This window comes from Equus caballus, chromosome 3 (genome assembly GCF_041296265.1).
Source record: "Equus caballus isolate H_3958 breed thoroughbred chromosome 3, TB-T2T, whole genome shotgun sequence".
NCBI lineage: Eukaryota > Metazoa > Chordata > Mammalia > Perissodactyla > Equidae > Equus > Equus caballus.
In genome coordinates, this window is record NC_091686.1 from 19,026,706 (window position 1) to 19,042,132 (window position 15,427).

The 15,427-nt window shown below is 43.2% G+C and overlaps 2 protein-coding genes and 1 long non-coding RNA gene across 7 annotated transcripts in view; 2 read left to right on the forward strand and 1 right to left on the reverse strand.

Moving 5' to 3' along the window:
- CDH1 (cadherin 1) overlaps window positions 1-7,986 on the forward strand; it is a 72,644-nt gene extending 64,658 nt beyond the window's left edge. Inside the window, exons 14-16 of the mRNA XM_023637192.2 lie at window positions 2,225-2,355; window positions 4,417-4,560; window positions 6,250-7,986. Coding sequence (XP_023492960.2) covers window positions 2,225-2,355; window positions 4,417-4,560; window positions 6,250-6,459 — 485 coding nt within the window. The 3' untranslated portion in view covers window positions 6,460-7,986. The remainder of the gene's footprint in view (window positions 1-2,224; window positions 2,356-4,416; window positions 4,561-6,249) is intronic.
- On the reverse strand, window positions 766-14,728 carry LOC111772779 (uncharacterized). Its single transcript, XR_002806810.2, has 2 exons — window positions 14,348-14,728; window positions 766-1,474 (listed from the first exon to the last, which is right to left on the reverse strand). It is a non-coding gene; the product is annotated as an uncharacterized lncRNA (long non-coding RNA).
- TANGO6 (transport and golgi organization 6 homolog) overlaps window positions 13,912-15,427 on the forward strand; it is a 192,486-nt gene continuing 190,970 nt past the window's right edge. For all 5 annotated transcript variants that reach the window (XR_011437367.1, XM_001497049.7, XM_023637189.2 and 2 more), the window contains exon 1: window positions 13,912-14,107. Coding sequence is in view for 4 of the 5 variants with exons in the window: in XM_001497049.7 (XP_001497099.3) it covers window positions 14,011-14,107 (97 nt within the window). In the remaining variant the exon portion in view is untranslated. The remainder of the gene's footprint in view (window positions 14,108-15,427) is intronic.

Sequence of the window (15,427 nt, forward strand, 5' to 3'; positions counted from 1 at the left end):
GACTGAGCCCCTGGGCTGACACAGACGCTGTTGTGGTTTTGAAAAGCTAGCAGTGTCAAGTCGATTAGAAAACTTTCAAAGATAATGTAAAATTAGGGGCTGAAAATGGTGCTCCAGGTCATGAATGCCTTTGCAGTCAGAAGAGGGGGCTGCTAATTGAGTCTCAAGGAAGGTTTGGTGGAAGACATAGGACGATTGGCCAGAGGGGCTGGTGAAATCCAGATAGGCAGAGGGGCATTCGTGAAGGTTCCCATACATAGTGAAGGCACAGAGAGGGGAAGGCTGAAGGCTTAACTGGACTGTGTAGGGCGGAGAGGAGGCCAGCCTGGCTGGAGAAGAAGAAAGCTCTTAGAGGGAGCAGTGGGACCATCTCTGGGGCTTCCCATTTAGATTCGGCATGGGCCGGTTGATCCTGCTGCTCGCTGCTTCAGCAGCCTTGAGAAGGGGTTAACTTTTGGCCTTCAGGAAATGGTGGTGCTGTATCCCGTTTGCTCCTCCCCTCTGCTGCCTGTATCCTCTCAAAATGGAGAAGGAAGGAGAATGTTGGTGAGAATTCAGTGAGCCTTCTGGACTTTTGTTCCTTCAGGATTCACATGGCTCTACTGCCCCCGTGGGATTAGGTTAAGCTACCTTCCTCTGCCGTAACACAAGCCCTGCCTGCCCGCTGACTTCTCCCCCGAATTATATTTGAATGGGCCAGTCTGCTTTGGGGGCAGTGGTTACTGACTAGTACTGTCATTCTGAGGAAAATATTAAAGATCATAGTTAGACTTAAAATACTGACTTTTTAATAATAGCATTACTTAAATTTGATACAGGTATATTTCATTAGACACGGGGGCCCAGAACATTTCCCAATGTTCAAATGTGGAACAACATTTAAAGCAGAAGCTATGCCAGGATTCAGATTTCCAACTTCTTGTTCTTTATGGGCAAACACACAACTTACACTTCTAAAGAATGTTCTAGAGAGACACCAGGCTATGAAAGTTTTCATTTAGTCCATCAATATTCGATTGCTTATTTTGCACCAGGCTTTGTGTCAGACTCTGGGGATACTGGGGTTCGGCACAGCTGGGGTGGGGTGGTGCTTTCTGAAGTGATAAGAATATGCTATATTTTGGCTACTTTAAGTAACATTTAAGTAATGTTTGATAAGCGTCCTTCTGAAACAATAACCTGTGTCTGACTCTTGCTTGCTCTAAGCTCTGCGTGGCTGGGGACTGTTTGCATCTTGCGTTGTCTTCAGTGCTGTATCCTCAGTGCTGAGAGAGGCCTTGGCCCACCTAGCAAGTGCTCAGTATTCTGGTTAATGTTGCTTATCTCGATAAGGTCTTGCAATCTTTCTGATTACAGAAACAATAGGTAGGTTGAGTACTTGTAAGGAATCTTTTTCCCAAGTTCATGCAAGGACATATTTCAACGTAAAAACGCTTCACTAGGGTGTCATGTGTAGGTCCTTGGGCTGAAACATCTAGAAAGAAAACATTGAATCATATATTTTTTTCATTCACAATAAATAATTTAATATTTTTAAAAAATGTTAATCATATATCTCCTAGAAATATCCCAAGATCAGATGAAAAGCTTGGAAATTAAACAGATTTTAAAGCTTGCTTACATGATTTTATCTTAAGAGAAGATAAGGAATAGGCCAGGTGATTTTTAATAATCTTTGTCCACCCCACCCCCCCCCCCCCCCCCCCCCCCGCCCCGTAACTGATTAACAATAGTAAGCATGTATCAGTCATATTTAGGCAGACCTAGCCCTGCTCACAGCTCTTCAGTGGCTCTAACTCACTCAGAATCGAAGCCAAAGTCTTTCTGGTGGTCCCCATGTTTCTGTTGCCCCACTGAGCTCCTCTCCACCTCTTTTGCCCTCGCTTATTCTGCTATAGCCATGCTGACCTCGCCTTTCCTTAATCACATCAAGCATGCTCCTGCCTCAGGGCCTTTGCCCCTACCGTTTCCTCTGCCTGGAACACTTTCTCCCAGATTTGGGGATATGACTAATTGGTGTAAGATCCAGTTAAAGAGCACACTTGAATTCACATATAATTTCCCACTATGTTATACTGCATATATTAACTTCAGGAATATGAGTGTCACCATGTGGGTTGTCTAACAGCCATCTGTTTGGTCTACAAGGCAGTGGTGCTCTGTGATGCTGCTTCTTATGGCCTTTTGACCTGTGGCTCTCATCATTGTCTCTTCCCCTCTGCAGTCCTGATTCTGCTACTTCTGCTATTTCTTCGGAGAAGAGGGGTGGTCAAAGAGCCCTTACTGCCCCCAGAAGATGACACCCGGGACAATGTTTATTACTATGATGAAGAAGGAGGTGGAGAAGAAGACCAGGTAGGTTTTTAAAACTGTGATAAAAAGCTTCATTCTCTTTATTTGGAAGAAGCCATGATCAGGAGAGGGCAGACATTTGAAATAGCTCTGTGTCACTTTGTACATATATATATTTTTAAGGCCTTACCTAAGAAAATAGACATTGTCATTGGCTCTCATGATTAATATAACATTGCTAACATTTACTGATTGCTTACTGTTCTGCATCCAGTTGAATGAACAGAGGCACAGAGCGGTTAAGTAACTTGCCCAGCATCACACAGCTAGGGAGAAGTAGAACCAGGTGGTCTGACTCCAGAGTCTACTTTCCTCACCACTATTCTCAGGACATGAACTTCACATTATCTTTGACAGAAAGCAACTGATCTGTTTTAATATTTTGTTTCCCTTGAGTTTTTGGCTATGCCAAACTGTTTTTTGTAGATGTTAAATCTTTAGGCCTTCCTTATTTTCCCTGATTTGGGAGATGGTCTTAACTTGCATTCCCTTAGAGTTTTCTGGGGAATTTTTGGAAGTTTCCTCTGTTTAGAAAGGAAACCATGGGACCCATCACAGTGTCTTGCGTTTGACTCAGGCCACGCAGTGCGGCACATTTGCTGAGCTCTGTGGTCTGGAAGAATGGCCATTGATCAGAATTTCAAGGCTTGCTTTCTACAACCTAGAGGGGGTGTAGGGAAAGATAAGACATGGTTCCAGATTTCAAGGTGCTTCTAAGTCTGGTCGGGGCAGTACCAGATATACTGTATCAGTGAGCCATTCCCACAGTAATGCTGTGTAACCATCAACCCCAGAATGACAATGGTGCACAATAATCAGCATGTCTTTCTTATGCCTTTGTGGGTTAGTCGGGAGAGCTGCTGATCTCAGATAGCATCTTAGTCTCTTCAGGCTGTTGGAACAAAATACCACAGACAGGGTGCTTATCAACAAGAGAAATTCAGTTCTCACAGTTCTGGAGCCTGGGAAATTCAGGATCAAGGCTGGCAGGTTTGGTGACTAGGAAGGGCCTGCTTCTTGGTTCACAGACAGCCATATTCTCCGTGTCCTCACATGGTGGAAGCGGGTGAGGGAGCTCTCAGGTGTCTTTTATAAAGAAGGACACTAATCCTTTTCCCAAGGGCTCCATCCACCCTCGTGACCTAATCACCTCCCAAAGGCCCCAGCTTCAAATACGACCACGCTGGGGATTAGGTTTCACCAGGTGAAATTTGAGGGGACACACACATTCTGTCGATGGCAGCTAGGCTCACAAGAATCTGCAGGTTGGCTGGGGCTCAGCTGATCTAGGCTGGGTTTGGCTGAATGGCTCTGTATTGCAAATCGTGTCCAGGACTGCCCTGTGCAATTCTCCTCATCTTTGTATCAGCAGGCTAGTCCAAAGTGCATGTAGAGCCTTTGCCTGTGTCACATGTGTTAATGTCCCATTGGCCAAAGCAAGTCATATGACAAAGACCAACATCAATGGATTTCAGTTCTTCTTCTTTCTTTTTTTTTAATTTTATTTTTTTAAATATTTTATTTTTCCTTTTTCTCCCCAAAGGCCCCCTGGTACATAGTTGTGTATTTTCAGTTGTGGGTCCTTCTAGTTGTGGCATGTGGGATGCTGCTTCCGCATGGCTTGATAAGCGGTGCCGTGTCCATGCCCGGGATCTGAACTGGCAAAACCCTGGGCCACAGAAGCAAAGTTCGTGAACTTAACCACTTGGCCACGGGGCCGGCCCCCTTCAGTTCTTCTCACAGGATAGGGAGGGAAGGGAGTGACTATTTGCTGAATAATAATCTAATAATTATACCCTATGAAAAGTTAATAAGGTACAAGGTCTACATCCATACCCACAAGTGCTCCTCACAATCCTTTTAAGCTGTATTTTCTTCCAGTGCTATTTTGGAGACTGTTAGGTTGAAAGCTGTCATTTCAGATTACAATGTCCCATACTTGTAAATATACAGTGGATAGTTAAGGCATTATCCAATACCATAATCTATAAACCAAATACAGCCCTGTGTTTCTGACTGTTTCCTTTTTTACTCTTTGCTGTACTTTTACCTGTTTCTCCAAAGGACTTTGACTTGAGCCAGTTACACAGGGGCCTGGATGCTCGGCCCGAAGTGATTCGCAATGATGTGGCGCCAACCCTCTTGAGTGTACCTCAATATCGGCCCCGCCCAGCCAATCCTGATGAAATTGGAAACTTCATTGATGAGGTAAGTAAGCAAAGTCAAAAGCCAACGTGCAGCTCATCTCTAAACTTAGAGAGGAGCAGTTGTGTCAAAAGTGAGGAAAAGTCTTTGGATTCTTTCCTTTACCGTGTTTTCACCTTGCCTGATCCCTGAGCCCTATTTTTTTGTGTCTCATCTGAATTTCAGAACTCATGGCTCTTCGAATTTTCTTAGTGATTTTGCAAAGCCCATATGGCAAAATCAAGAGTTGCTTGGAAGGATTTAGTAGAACTAGAAATGAAACCATAAAGAGATTCAAAGCAGGTCCAATTTAGTTTCACTAATGGGTCTCTTTTCCCCTGCATCCCACTGCTGGTTGGGATGTAATGTTAAATGTGTATCACAAGTCTACCTGAGGGCTAGAAAAATAGCATTCATATTGTCTATGTCAGAAATGTATTCGACTATAAATACCAGAGGCTTAGATAGGGATAGATTTACCTCGTGCAAATAGAAGGCTGGGGTAAGCAGTCTAGGCTGATGCATCAGCCTTTTCTACCTTTCTGCTACATGATCCAAGCATGTAGGTCCTTCTTCTCATGCTTGTTGCCTCATGATCACAAGATGGTTGCCACACTTCCAGGCCTTATGTCTGAATTACAGTAAAGAGTAGAGGGTAAAAATCTTTATTCTAGTAAACTGTTATGTAAGAAAGGAGTTCATCCTACATGTTGTTTGCCAGAACTACCACAAGATTGTCCCTATTTGTAAGGGAGGATGAGAAATAAGACATTAAATTAAATAGCTTAGGGTAAGATGAGGAAGAATTGGTTTTGGGAATGAGCAAAGAACCAAGTAAGATAATAGTCCAACGGGATCTGTTTCCTTAAACTGTGTTACCTAATCACTTGCTCAGTTATTAGAATGATTTTCAGGGCTTGTCTGATGGTCCAGTGGCCCTCGGCGAGTCTTCATGGTGGGGGCTGGTTTTGCTTTAGCTTCCCATGGGAGTCGTTGTCACCAAGAACTCCACAAAGCACAGCAGTGTTGGAAGTGACAAAGCCGCATCTATTCTAGCCACTAGACCATCAGTGACTCAGAGAAAATCTCATGGTCTTACAGCAAATTGGGAAGAGGAAAGGCCAGTTTAAGTCAACTCTTTTAGATACATCTGACTTGAGGTCCTCTCTCCCACTCTCATTCCCTTGTGTGTCATCATATCTGATTGTAGCTCTTTTTTTAACTACAAAAATAATATGCTTGCTATATTAAAAATATAAACTATGAAAATGTATGTAAAGGGAAAAAATACAAATCCTTCCTTAGTTCCCCCAACCATACTCATATCAGAGTTAACTGTTAACAGCTGGCATTCATCTTTCCAGACCTTTCCAGGAGGAAATGCTGTATAGACGTTTGACTGTCTTCATTGTTTTCAGCCTCTGTTCATCCTGATTGGTTCGTGCTTCTATATTCCCTGACTACATATAATTACCACTACATTCTGCATATTTTCCCATAACTTTCTCTTCTCATCAATAATATATCATGTCCGTCTTCCATGCCAGTTTGTATTAATTTACCTTATTGCTGTTAATTGCTCCTGGTTTCTACAGGATGGTTGCATTGTTGTGCGTTAAATGTTGCTTGACACCACAAGAAGGCATCTTGCCTACGATGACGGTTGTCCAATTCCTTTCATTGAAAGAGCCTACTGTCTTCCTTCTTCTTTAGAACCTGAAGGCAGCCGATAGTGACCCCACTGCCCCCCCTTACGACTCTCTGCTCGTGTTTGACTATGAAGGAAGCGGTTCTGAAGCTGCTACTCTGAGCTCCCTGAACTCCTCGGAGTCGGACCAAGACCAGGACTACGACTACCTGAACGAATGGGGCAATCGCTTCAAGAAGCTGGCGGACATGTACGGAGGTGGCGAGGACGACTAGGGGACTCGAGACAGATAGGGAAAGAGATGGGTCCCTATACTCATGGGATGGCAAATGCAGGAATAATGTTTCTGGTTTTTCAGTTCCCTTCACTTGAGATGAGCTTCTGGGGAAGAGAGACTGATCAGTGAGGTAGTTAGGATAGTTAGGATTTCCACTTTATAGATCTAATCTGTGTCTTAGAAAGATTTTGACTTATTCCTTGAATCTTTTTGTTCTTTCATCATTCCGTACATGGTGATGATGTCCAAAAGACCCCCAAATGTCAATATTTCAAAAGAATAGCTTCAACCTTAGAAGGTTCTGCTAGCAACTGGTGGATTTCCTTAAGGGCTTTGTCTCATTTTTAAAAGGAAGCGGAGGGGTCAACTGCCCTATTGTTTCATATATACAAAAAGTTATTTTTAATTCATGTGTTGTTTTTTTTTTCTCCTATCACTGCACTGATGTCCCATGTTCTGATATCCTGTTCTACTCCTTCTGAATTGACATCGTTCCTGACAGGAGCTCTCTGATGCAGAAATCATTGGGTCCTTGTAGGGCAATAGCCTTGTGTCTTAGTCTGGCCATATCTTAAGCCCTTTAACGGTTTTCCTTTTTCATCTCCTGAGTAGGTAACTTGAAATGGGCATCCATTCATAGTAAGAATGTTTGTTATGTGAATGTTATTATGGGTACTTTGGTTCTAAACAGGGAACTTGACCGGAAAATGTGATGAGTTTTCAGGTGCCACTTAACTGTTAATGTTCATTCATCATAAAACAAGAGTGATACATTCCGAGACTCAGGATAGTGCCTAAAGCACTGCACCCAAAGACAGAAGGCAGCTTGTCACAGCAGAGGGGAAACATGGAAACGGGGCTTGGAGATGGTGGGAGAGATTGTCATTGAGCCTGACAATTTACCAAACTGAGAGTGAAGATGCTTAAAGTGGCATTACCTCCAGCCCTGAAAATTCTGGAAGAATGGAGGAATCTCAACATGTCTTTCCTACCAAGAGCCTTATACTGTGGTTTGTGTCTGAAGCCCAGAATCTCCAAGTGCCTGCCTTTGTTGACATCTACAGAAAATGCTGGCTGATCTGGACACATTTGCCCCAAATTTCTTAGGAGCAGGAAGAAAACACTGTTTTGAAGGGTGTTAGCAAGGGGAGGTATGGAGGTAGGGGGAACCTTGATTTGGATCTTCTTTAGGTTGAAATGCGACCTTCAAGAAACTTGACAACCACAGAAAAGAATTTTATTTAAATTGCTTTACTGTCTGTCAGCTGTTTTTAGAAGAAAAAAAATCATCCCTACAATCACTTCTTGGAATTGTCTTGCTTTTTCAGCAATTTAAACTCTATCTAATGTAGTTCTGTGTAGTAAATGTCACTACTAAATGTCACTACTAAATGTAGTTTTGAGTGTATATGTGTGTGGGTGGTGATAATTTTGTATTTTCTTTGGGGGTGGAAAAGGAAAATGAGCTGAGAAAATTATTCTTAAATATTCATTTTTATAAATTTTATTAAAGAATTTTGTTAAATCATTGTCAAACTTGTTTTATTTGATGACACCACAATTTCAGGCAAGACAAATGGTAGATGATCTCAGCTGAAACATGGAGAAGGAAGCTTCATATTAAAATGACTTCTCTAGAACTTTGTGTCATTCTGTTGGGGCAGAATGAGGGGAAATTTCATTCACAAAGCATATGGCATGTGGTGAAAAAAATTCCCTCGTCAATGGGAGACTGCTGTGGGCTGAGCTGAGGGACAGAAGCAGAGCTTCAAACAAGACTTAGTCAGTCAGCAAAGTTAGTATAGACCAGTGGTTCTCCACCAGGGAGGACTGCGGCCCCCTCCCCCAGGGGGGCATTTGGCAATTTCTGGAGATACTTTTGATTGTCATGACTGGGGAGGTGCTACTTGGAGTCCCTGTTTTCATTTCTGGTTTTATACCTGATGCCGGCCCTGATGTCAGCTCCCCTACATTAAACCCAGTATATATGGGGTAAAAACCAAAGCACTCTCCCTGCTTACTCTGGCTCCCTGACTTCAGAATCCACTATCCATCATGGAGACAAATGGCCAAGGACAGCCACCTGGATTCCTTATTATCTCTTCCTTCCTGCAAACAGCCTCCCAAGGCTGAATGCAGGCTGGTGGGAAAGTTCCGACCAGCAAGGCCACTGACTCCCCCCGCATCTACAAGCAGCCACATTCCTCACAAACCTTTAAAACCCCTTGTCTCCCCTCTTTCTGGGAGACGAGATGAAATGAGACAAATTTGAGGGCTCACTCTCATCTCCTTCCTAGCTGATGTCATCTGAAATAAAAACCCTTTCCTTGCCGAAAGCCTGGTGTTCCAGTTCTTATTTGGCCCCTCTTATGTGGAGGCTAAGGAATCTGTTTGTAGGCACTAACATACCTAGGAGTGGAATTGCCGGGTCATATGGTTAAATCGATGTTTAGCTTTTTGAGAAACTGCCAATGTATGAACTTTGATTGGATCCTGGAGTGAAAATGAAAAAAACTATAAAGTACGTTCTTGGGAGAGTTTAATATGGATCTAATGGTAGATATCCCGAATGAATATTAATTGTCTTGGGTATAATATTGGTGACATGGTTTACTAGGAAAACCCTTACTTCTAGGAGATAAATAATGAAGAATTTAGGGATAAAGTGTTATGATGTCTGGAAATTAACAAAAAAGCATGTATCGAGAGGTAGCACAAAAGCAAATGTGGAAAATGTTCACAATGATTGAATCTTGTATATAAGTGTTCATGTGCTGCTCTTTCATTTTTTCTTTAGGTTTAAAATATTTCAAAATAAAAAGCTGAGTAGAAATAAGCCAAAAATGAACCCTCACATATATGGTCAAATGATATTCTACAGGCTGCTGAGACCATTCTATGGGGAATGGACAGTGTTTTCAACATATGGTGCTGGGAAAATTTTGGGTGTCCACATGCAAAAGAATGAATTTGGATCCTTACCTAACACCACCTACAAAAGTTAACTCAAAATGGATCAAAGACTTAAATGTAAGGGTTAAAACTGTAAAACTCTCAGAAGAAAACAAGGGGAAAGCTTCATGACATTGGATTTGGCAATGATTTCTTGATATGACCAAAAGCACAGGTAACAAAAAACATAAATTGGACTTCATTAAAATTAAAAACTTTTGTGCATCACAGGACACCATCAACAGAGTAAAAAGGTTACCCACAGAATGGAAGAAAATATTTGCAAATCATATCTAATAAGGTACTACTATCCAGAATATATTTTAAAAACTTAGCAAAAAAACAATTCAGTTCAAAAATTGGCAAAGGATTTGAATAGATGTTTCTTCAAAGAAGATATACAAATGGCTAATAAGCACTATAAAAGACTTCAACATCACTAGGGAAATGCAAATCAAAACCACAATGAGATACCACTTCACATGTAGGATGGCTATTAGAAAAAAAAACATGTTGGCAAGGATGTGAAGAAGTTGGAACCCTTGTGTATTGCTGGTGGGAATATAAAATGGTGCAACCTCTGTAGAAAACTGAGTTCTTAAATGAGCTGAACATAGAATTACCATATGACCCATCAATTCCACTTCTGGGTATAAACACAAAAGAATTGAAAGTAGGACTCAGATATCAGTACACCCGTGTTCATTGCAGCATTATTCATAGTAGCCAAGAGATGGAAACAACCCAATGTCCATCAATGAATGAGTAGATAAATAAAATGTGGTTGATACATGCCACGGAATATCATTCAGCCTTGAAAAATGAGAGAAGTTGTAACACCTGCTACAACATGGGTAAACCTTGAAAATATGATGTTAAGTCAACTAAGCCAAACACAAAATAACAAATATGATTCTGTTTAAATGTGATACCTAGAATAGTCAAATTCATAGAGACAGAAAGAGATTGCCAGGAGCTGAGGAGAGAGGAATGAGGAGTTATTGTTTAATGGGTACAGAGTTTCAGTTTGAGGCGGTGAAAAAGAACTGGTAATGGTTCTTAATGCCACTGAATTATACTTAATGCCACTGAATTATACACTTAAAAATGGTAAATTTTATGTTAGACGTATTTTACCACAATAGAAAAAGGAAAAAATATAATGAAGACAAAATTGTTCTATAAAGAATGAAATGAAACTGTTTATAGAGTACCTACCATGTGCAGAAGGCTGTGCCAGCAGGGAAATGTGACTTCTGAAAAGGGCTACAGAGAAGGTGGCTGCAGCCAGCCAGGATCCTGGCTGATGGGAGGCCTGGAGAACAGTGCCTCTTTCTCGCTGGTTCTGTAGGTACTGACGAGGCAGCATGTAGGTAAGACCCCAAGATGTTGAAGCCGCACTGCCTGAGTTCAAATCCTGGCTCTGTCCTTTCCAGCTGTGAGCTTAGACAAGTTACTTAAGCTATCTCTACTTCAGCTTCTTTACCTCCAAAAGGAGGACAACTGTACCCACTTCATAGGGTTGTGAGCACTAGCTGAGTTGACATGGATAAAGCATTTGGAAGAATGCCCAGCTCATGATAGTGCTCTGTTAAATGTTAGCCTTTACTTTCGTTATTGAGTAAGGGGCACAGCAAGGGAGTTTTGGGTGGAGAGAATCATTTAAGCAAAAGCAGGTTTTTAGGAGAGAAAAGGCCAAGCATTCCATTTTGGACTGGATTTAGTGGGTCAGATAGAACTACTGAAGTGTTTTGAGCAGAATGTGATCCCAAGTGGTGTTCTGTGAAGGTGTATCTGTTTGCCAGGATGATGAACAAGTCTGGGGAGGGGACCATGGATAGTGAGAGCCCCTGGGAGTTGAAATAAATCAGGATGAAAGGATCCAGAATATACCACCGTGAAGAGGTTCTTTTTCTGGACTTCCCTCATCTGCCTAGAGGCAGAGCCTCCCAAAAGCATTCAAGTCATAAACCCCTTCCTCAAGAGTTTTAAACCAGGGAGGATTGACTCCTATCAGCTGAGACTAGAAGTTGGCACCACTGAGATAAGAAATCACCTAAACTCAGCCAACTCTGATGGCCTAGTGGTTAGAGTTCAGCACGCTCCACTTCAGCGGCCCAGTCCTAGTTCCCAGGCACAGAACCACATCACTCATCCCTCAGTAGCCATGCTGTGGCCATGGCTCATATAGAAGAACCAGAAGGACCTACAACTAGAATATACAACTATATACTGGGGTTTGGGGGAGGGAAAATAAGTAAAATTGAAAAAAAAATCATCTAAATGGATATTGTCACAATACTATCATCTCTCCCATCTATTCTCCCAAAGGTTCATTAATCTTTCCTGAATCACTTATTTTCCTGTAAGTGCCCTTTCTCCCTCTCCCCTGATCCTATTAAGATGGCATATAAACCCCAAATTCAAGTCACCTCTTTGAGACACATTCTTCTGGGAATTCTCTTGGAGCAAATAAAAATCTGTCTTTTCTCTTGCTAATCTGTCTTTTGTCAGTTTAATTCACATGCCTCCAATTCAGAATACAAGAGGGTGGAGGGAAAATTTTTCCTCTCTGAGAAGGATCTGATTGATGCTAAGGGAAGTGGTAAAACAAAGAGAAAAACTTTCATTTAAAATAAATGATGGGGCCGGCCCCGTGGCGCAGCAGTTAAGTTTGCACGTTCCGCTCATCAAGCCATGCTGAGGTGGCATCCCACATGCCACAACTAGAAGGACCCACAACTAAAAATATACAACTATGTATCAGGGGGCTTTAGGGAGAAAAAGGAAAAAAAGAAAAAAGAAAAAAATATTTAACAGTCTATTAGTTTGATTTATACTTTAAAATATTTAAACATATGGTCTGAGAGCCTCCACTTGTATTTTTGTCCCAATCCCCACAAATTTTAGGGATGGGGCTTTCCCACACAAAGCTTTATACCCATTTCACTAAATGTTTGAGATCTCGAAATGACCTTAAAATTTTTTTTCCCCCAAATGGACTTTGGTCCACACACATAACTGAAGAAAAACTGTCTACTGGCAAAGCCTGGAATGGGATATGCACAATGAGAAGAGTGTTATGGTAATTTTGTAGGTCATTTATTGCCCCTCCAAAAATGTTTCTCCAATTTAAAGACGTTTTGGCAGGATTTTATTTGAGGAAGAGATGGAGAGAAAGATACAGGAACAATTTATTAAGCATTCCTTCTGTGGCAGATGTTGCTAAATACTTGAGAGCAGTATCACTTAAACTCCTCAAGATAGGCTTCTGAAAAATGGTTCTGTTAAATTCTTAGTTTAGAGAGCAGGAAATGGTTGATGGATTTGGGCTGGAGCCCAGAGACCTGGGAGTGGTCAGGAGAGGGCCTGACTGACTGAGAAAGAGTTAAATGAATAGCTTCTTTCCCCGGTGGCATGGGCTTGGAGCAAATCCTGCTCCCCAAGACTTCCAGCAGCTAAATGCTGAAGGGCAGTCATCAGTCATGAACTCAGGCTAGCTGGGGGGTCTTGGGGAGAAGCAGGACAGCCTCTTAGGGAGCACTTTGGCAAAGTGGGTGGTGGGGGTGGTTGTGACAATGATGTGAGAGGCAGGCATGTGAAAGGTCTTGCCCTCAGAAGCATTGTTCTAGGTTTGCAGCATGACTTTCAGACAACATGACTTTTAAAATGTCTCACCAGGATTCAGGCAGGTGAAAACCTGCTGTGATGATCTGAATCTCAAACCCACTGTGTTTTACATATTAACACAATTTGAGGGGTAGGGGTGCGGGCATGATTTTAATATACACTTAATTTTCCAGGAATGCATGTAAATAGAGCAAAGATAGAATTTTTACTGGGAAGTTCACTAAGTCCATTTCAAAAATTATATCACCAATATCAACATTTGTAGTAGTTGTATTCACAATGGATGTGTGTGTTTCGTACTTACTTTTAAATATCACTAATAAAGAAATTCAACAATATTCAGTTGCATATTTAGTTTTACATATCTAAACTTTACTATAAGCAGATGCAGCATCTGTTTACTTCACTGTCTTTTAGCGTTTCCGTACCCTAATATTTTCATACTGAAATACTTTTATTTCATGATAAACTACTTCTCTCTTCCTCCTTTTTTTTTAGATTTTCAAAATTTTCCATTTTCTCCCCAAAGGCCTCTGGTACATAGTTGTATATTTTTAGTCGTGGGTCCTTCCAGTTGTGGCATGTGGGACGCCGCCTCAGCATGGCACCGCGAGTGGTGCCATGTCCGCACCCAGGATTCCAACCCGCGAAACCCTCGGCTGCTGAAGCAGAGGGCACGAACTTAACCACTCGCCCCGGCTGGCCCCACCTCCTCCTTTATATATCAGTTGATCATACTGAGTTCCCGAAATTGTGCGTGTACGCAGGTTCTGTTAGCATGTTGCTTCTTTCCAGAAGAGTGAAGCAGGCCTGAGAACTTATTTGTACAGGGGGCGTTCCCGACCGAGTTGGCCCCGCCCCCGCCTCAGGCCCCGCCCACAGCACCTCCTGCCACCCTCAACATGGCGGCGGTGCCGGTCCGCTCAGGCGCCTGAGCAGGTCGCAAGTGGCGCGTTCCACTCCCGTCATGGCGGACCCCCGACAGGCCACCGGCAGCGGGGCTCTGGAAACATGCTGTCTGGAGCGGATTTTGGAAGCGCTGAAGCTGCTGCTGAGCCCGGGAGGTGAGAGGACGGATATGGGCGCCGGGCCGCTCCCGGGATTCTCAGGGCCGCCAGTCTTGCTGGGCCGCCCTGCCGCCCACAGCGTGCGCCCCTCAGGCCCTCCCGGGACCCCCGCCCTCAGGCCGCCCCGCCCCGGCTCTGGGGGCTTTGGGCATTGTCAGTCCCTTGAGGAAACCGAGGCTCAAGGAGGGATGGGATGCGTTGAATACTGATCCTAACCGACGTGTCTTGAGCGCTTACCTTGTGCCGGGCGCCGTGTTAAGCGCCTGGGGACCTGGTTTCCCCCAGTCCTCACTGCAGCCCTCGGAGGCGGGGATGCGGAAACAGCTTCCGAGAGCCGGGCGCTCCTGACGTGGAAAGTGAGGGCCAGCCTCTTGAAGGCGCGGGGGCCAAAGGGGACCCTGGAGGTTGGTACAAAATGCCAAGGAGTCCAGAAAAAGGAAGCAGTGACGTTTAAGCTGGGTTTAGGGAGCGTGTTTAGGGATTTACAATCACTTTTAATCTTTTGTAGTGAGGACGAGAGCTTCCCAATTTAGAGTCTGAAGGGACCTTGGGAGTGGGTTAGCCTGGCCCTCTCCTTGAACAGCCGAGGACACCCAAGGCTCACTGAAGGGAATAGTCACGTGCCCAAGATCGTGTGGTCAGATTAGGGGCGGAACACGGACCTAGAACCGAGGTCTGCAGAACCCCCTTCTCAGACCAAGGCAGATTATTCAGTATGGAGCCTCTGCTGTTATCTGGAGCTTTGAGAACGGACGCAAGAAATAGGGCTACGCTTATAATGAGAGTGTGTGTTGTGGAGAACGGGGTTTGTAGCGTGAGCGAAGTAAGGTACGTGAAGGGCCGTGAGGTGATGTTCCAAGTCTCAAATTTTGAGATAACCCCTAAACTGCAAAAACTCCTGCGACTATTGTACCGTACCGGGGGAAGTGAAAGAAGTTATTAACAACAGTAATCGAGTGCCTACGAAGTATCGGTCCCTATAGTATGCTGTTTACGTATATATCGTTTCATTCTCCCGACAATCCCACGAGATAGATATTACTTGTATTCCATTTTACGGATGAAGGAACCAAGGCATTGGAACCAAGTACAGTGGAAAATGCCCCATGTCAATCTAATAAGTGGCAGAGCCAGAATTTGAGCTCAGGTGCCTTTCCCTATAGTTTGGTAACGATACTGTATGTTCCCAGTGAAGAATTAAACTGCAAAATACAGTTCTAACTTGCTAATTGAGAGGTCGCTTGTCTGGCAACTGCAGCTGTCTAGAACGTGACTGAGAACAATGCTAAATAAGCAAAAAGTCTGGAAGTAATCCTC